The 3,746-nt window shown below is 34.9% G+C and overlaps 1 protein-coding gene across 1 annotated transcript; it reads left to right on the top strand.

Annotated features, from left to right (window-relative positions):
- The first annotated feature begins 1,306 nt into the window (after window positions 1–1,306).
- On the top strand, window positions 1,307–3,506 carry LOC141676727 (GDSL esterase/lipase At5g45910-like). The gene is made up of 5 exons (XM_074482431.1): window positions 1,307–1,598; window positions 1,715–1,936; window positions 2,059–2,207; window positions 2,305–2,578; window positions 3,245–3,506. Exons 1-5 carry the CDS (start codon window positions 1,361–1,363, stop codon window positions 3,454–3,456), a joined length of 1,095 nt encoding a protein of 364 aa, XP_074338532.1. The 5' UTR covers window positions 1,307–1,360; the 3' UTR covers window positions 3,457–3,506.
- The last annotated feature ends 240 nt before the right edge of the window (window positions 3,507–3,746 follow it).

Below are 3,746 nucleotides of genomic sequence, written 5' to 3'. Positions count from 1 at the left end.
ATCTCCACACGCGTTGTACCAACGCCATTTAACACCCAATGCTAACAAAGTGTTAGCGTTAGTGCAGTGAATTAACTACAAAAAAAAGCTTTAGTGCAGTGAATTAACTACACAAAAAACAATCATTTAACAAAAAAAAATTGTATCAACATCTGTGGAGAAGAACGGATGTAAATTCGATGTCTAATTAGGTGTTGTTTGGGAGCTGGGCTGTAATTCGGGTCGAGCGAGCCGAATTTCGAGTCAGTCATAATTCGAGTCGAGATTAATCGAGTTAGTTAAACGAGCCTAAATCTCTACCCGAATTCGACTATTTTAATTTCACGAGTCGAGTCGAGTCGAGTCGGCTCGTTTAACTGAACGAGCCGGTTTTAACGAATCGGGCGAGTCAGCTCGTTTAATTTTACACTTAATCGAGTCTAAATCTCTACCCGAATTCGGCTCGTTTAATTTTACAAGTCCAACTGAGCCGGCTCGAGTAATTAAATGAGCTGGAACCTCTGCCCGAACTCGGCTCGTTTAGTACGTCTGCCCGAACTCGGCTCATTTAACTAAACAAGTTGAGTCTAGTCCACTTAAATGAGTTCGAGCCGGGCGAGTTCGCAAACCGCCCGAATCGAATTACAGCCCTATGGGAGCACTTTCCTGTTAACTTAAATGGACCAAACTGGGTTTGCAGATTATTGGAACTGTCTGGGTAAATGCTGGAAAATTGCTTTTTCTTTTTAAAAATGATGTTAAGTTGAATGTTGGGTAATTGATACATTCTGCATTCATCATTCACCATTTACATTATTTGTAATTAAAATATGGTTTATCTTTCTATACTTGGTAGTTTTAAAGTTTAAACAATAATTCTATATTTTTTGTTTTATGTGATAAGAATTTTTATATTTATTGTAAATAATTTTTTTTTTTATAAATTAGAATTTTTCACTATATAATATTATTTATAAAGTTAAAATTGAAACTACGAAAAATTTAAATATGTGGGTAAAGAATTTAAAATAATGCACAAAGTCATGATAATTTTAAAAAAATTATATTTATTTTTAATTATATTTATAAAAAAATTATATCTTATAAAATATTATTTACCAAACACATTATTAATTTATAACTAATTTATACCTAAAATTATTCAAACATTTTAATAACTTATGTGTGTTCATATTACTTACACTAAACTTTTTACATTTTTTAATAAATTTCAAACGAGCCTTAGTTGAGGCAGATAAGCATCTTTTCTTATACTAAATGCAGCTAAAGTGGTTATAAATTTAGAACTCAACTGCCACTCTGCCGCAACATTCTATAAACGGTCTGTTCATAGTTACACAAACCACACTAGCTGGCAAGTATGAAACAGTTTCACTTCTTCTTCTGTTTGTTGTGGACAGCTTCATGCGCTGCAGTTAGCAGTACTAAAAAATATGATTCGATTTTTAGTTTCGGTGATTCCTTAGCTGACACCGGAAATTTCATACGTACGGGTGCCCTTGCATTTCCAGTTGTCGCAGATCTTCCTTATGGCGAGACGTTTTTTCGACGAGCTACTGGTCGATGCTCAAATGGACGCCTAATTGTTGACTTCTTTGGTAAGCATGTAAATCTTACAATTAATGTCTACAGTTGTAATCTATAAGTGTCATTCTGAAATGTGATCGCGCATTCTCATGCTCTGTTATTTTTCTGTACATTATAACTAATGTAGCCGAGGCATATGGATTACCCTATCTACCACCATATCTAGCAATTGGAAATGGCTCGTCGTATAAAAATGGAGTGAACTTTGCTGTTGCTGGTGCTACTGCCCTTGATGCGGATTTTTACGAAGACAAAAAGCTAGGACATGCTCTCTGGACAAACAATTCCTTGAGCGTTCAGCTCGGCTGGTTCAAAAAGCTAAAACCTACCATATGCAGTACCAAACAAGGTAACACTTGGATACTGATCATTAGCAATAAATTTACTCATTTCTAATTATGCGTTTCGGTAGCTCTATGCTCTGAAGTTCAAAATGCAGTACATAATTATGTTTTGATTGGCTAAATACAGAATGTGACAGCTATTTCAAAAAATCACTATTTCTGGTTGGAGAGATCGGTGGTAATGACTACAACTATCCAGCCTTTGGCGGAGGAAGCAACGAAGAGCTAAAAGCATTAGTGCCTCTAATTCTTGAAAAGATAATTACAACAGCTAGTGTAAGTCTTCTGAACATTCAAAATACAGTCTAATTAATGAATTCATAAGTTTTGTATCTGAATTCAGGGTATGATAAATTTATCAATAATCAAATAGATGCTGATCGAGGAAGGCGCAGTGGAGATCCTTGTTCCGGGGAATTTGCCTATTGGTTGCAGCTCAGTGTACTTGACACTCTTCCAAACTCCAGACAGAACTGCCTATGATAAATATGGGTGCCTCAAACCACATAACAGTTTTGCACAGTATCACAACAATCAACTCAAGCTTGCTTTGGGAAAATTAAGAAGAAAATATCCACATGCTAAGATCATGTACGCAGATTACTACAATGCAGCTAAACGATATGTTCACACTCCGCTACATCACGGTTTGTAATTACTTCAATTTCGCATCTAAGCAGAATTTTTTTATGATGTTACCTACAAAACATTAACCTAAAAAACAAGAAAAATTAGTCAACATGAAGGGAACTAAAAATTATTAACAAAATTAATCACAACTGGATTTCGTCCCAATTTTTTTGTCTTAGTCAAATTAGCCATAAATTACATATGCTACTCTTAAACTATGGCCTCTTGTCATTTGATTATCATTACACATTTTGAATACAGTATTGCATACGTTGCGAGATCTGTTTGAATAGAAGATTGGCCTTCACAAATTATTGTAATGCAATTTAGTCCCTAGTAATTAGAAGATCATTTATATTCTATACCTATACAAATTTTATTCATTAATTCCATCTGTACATATATCAACAAGTTGTACCGAAATCAACCGCCTTGGTTGTTGAACCTTTATGAGGTTCCTTTGTTGAGCTACTGTATTAATGGTTAACACAAGCTAGAACTGATCCACTTAATAAGATGTGGAGTACCCTCCACCAAGTACATGAGATTTGGCCTTTCATGCAAACTTTTTTTGGAAGGTAGTTATATAGGGTCTTGATGAACAACAAACAATACTGTTTGCCGCTCCTTAACAAGTGATTCTCAGGGACCGAGACCTAACTATAATGGGTATGTAAATGCAGGATTTACAAATGGAGTATTAGTAGCATGTTGTGGAGGAGGAGGACCCTTTAACTTCAACAATACAGCAAGGTGTGGGCACCCTGGCTCAAAAGCCTGCAATAATCCATCTACTTATGCTAATTGGGATGGAATTCATTTAACTGAGGCAGCTTATGGTTTCATAGCCAAGGCTTTGATTCATGGTCCTTTCACTTCACCATCTATAAACTAAGCAGTTTATAAATATTTACTTTAAATAATACATGTGATCATTGCCTCATAGCAGCTGTTGCACAGTTTCATTTTTATTCTTCTGCCAAAAAAATTATAAATGAGTATACATATGGCACACAGTTAAATTTGCACAAACTTTTACTTTAAACATCTTCCAAAACTTTTCTAACTCGGTTGTTTACATTGGAGAAAATGAAATTTAAGATTCTTTTGTGAACTACATTGTGGTGGGCACATTGTTGTGTTACCTTAAGGTAAGTAGCTAGTAGCGTATTAAATCAAATACAA

The sequence above is a fragment of the Apium graveolens genome, chromosome 8 (genome assembly GCF_009905375.1).
Source record: "Apium graveolens cultivar Ventura chromosome 8, ASM990537v1, whole genome shotgun sequence".
In the NCBI taxonomy this organism is placed as follows: domain Eukaryota; kingdom Viridiplantae; phylum Streptophyta; class Magnoliopsida; order Apiales; family Apiaceae; genus Apium; species Apium graveolens.
The sequence above is the reverse complement of the archived record's forward strand: the minus strand, read 5'-3'. Positions and strand labels throughout refer to the sequence as shown.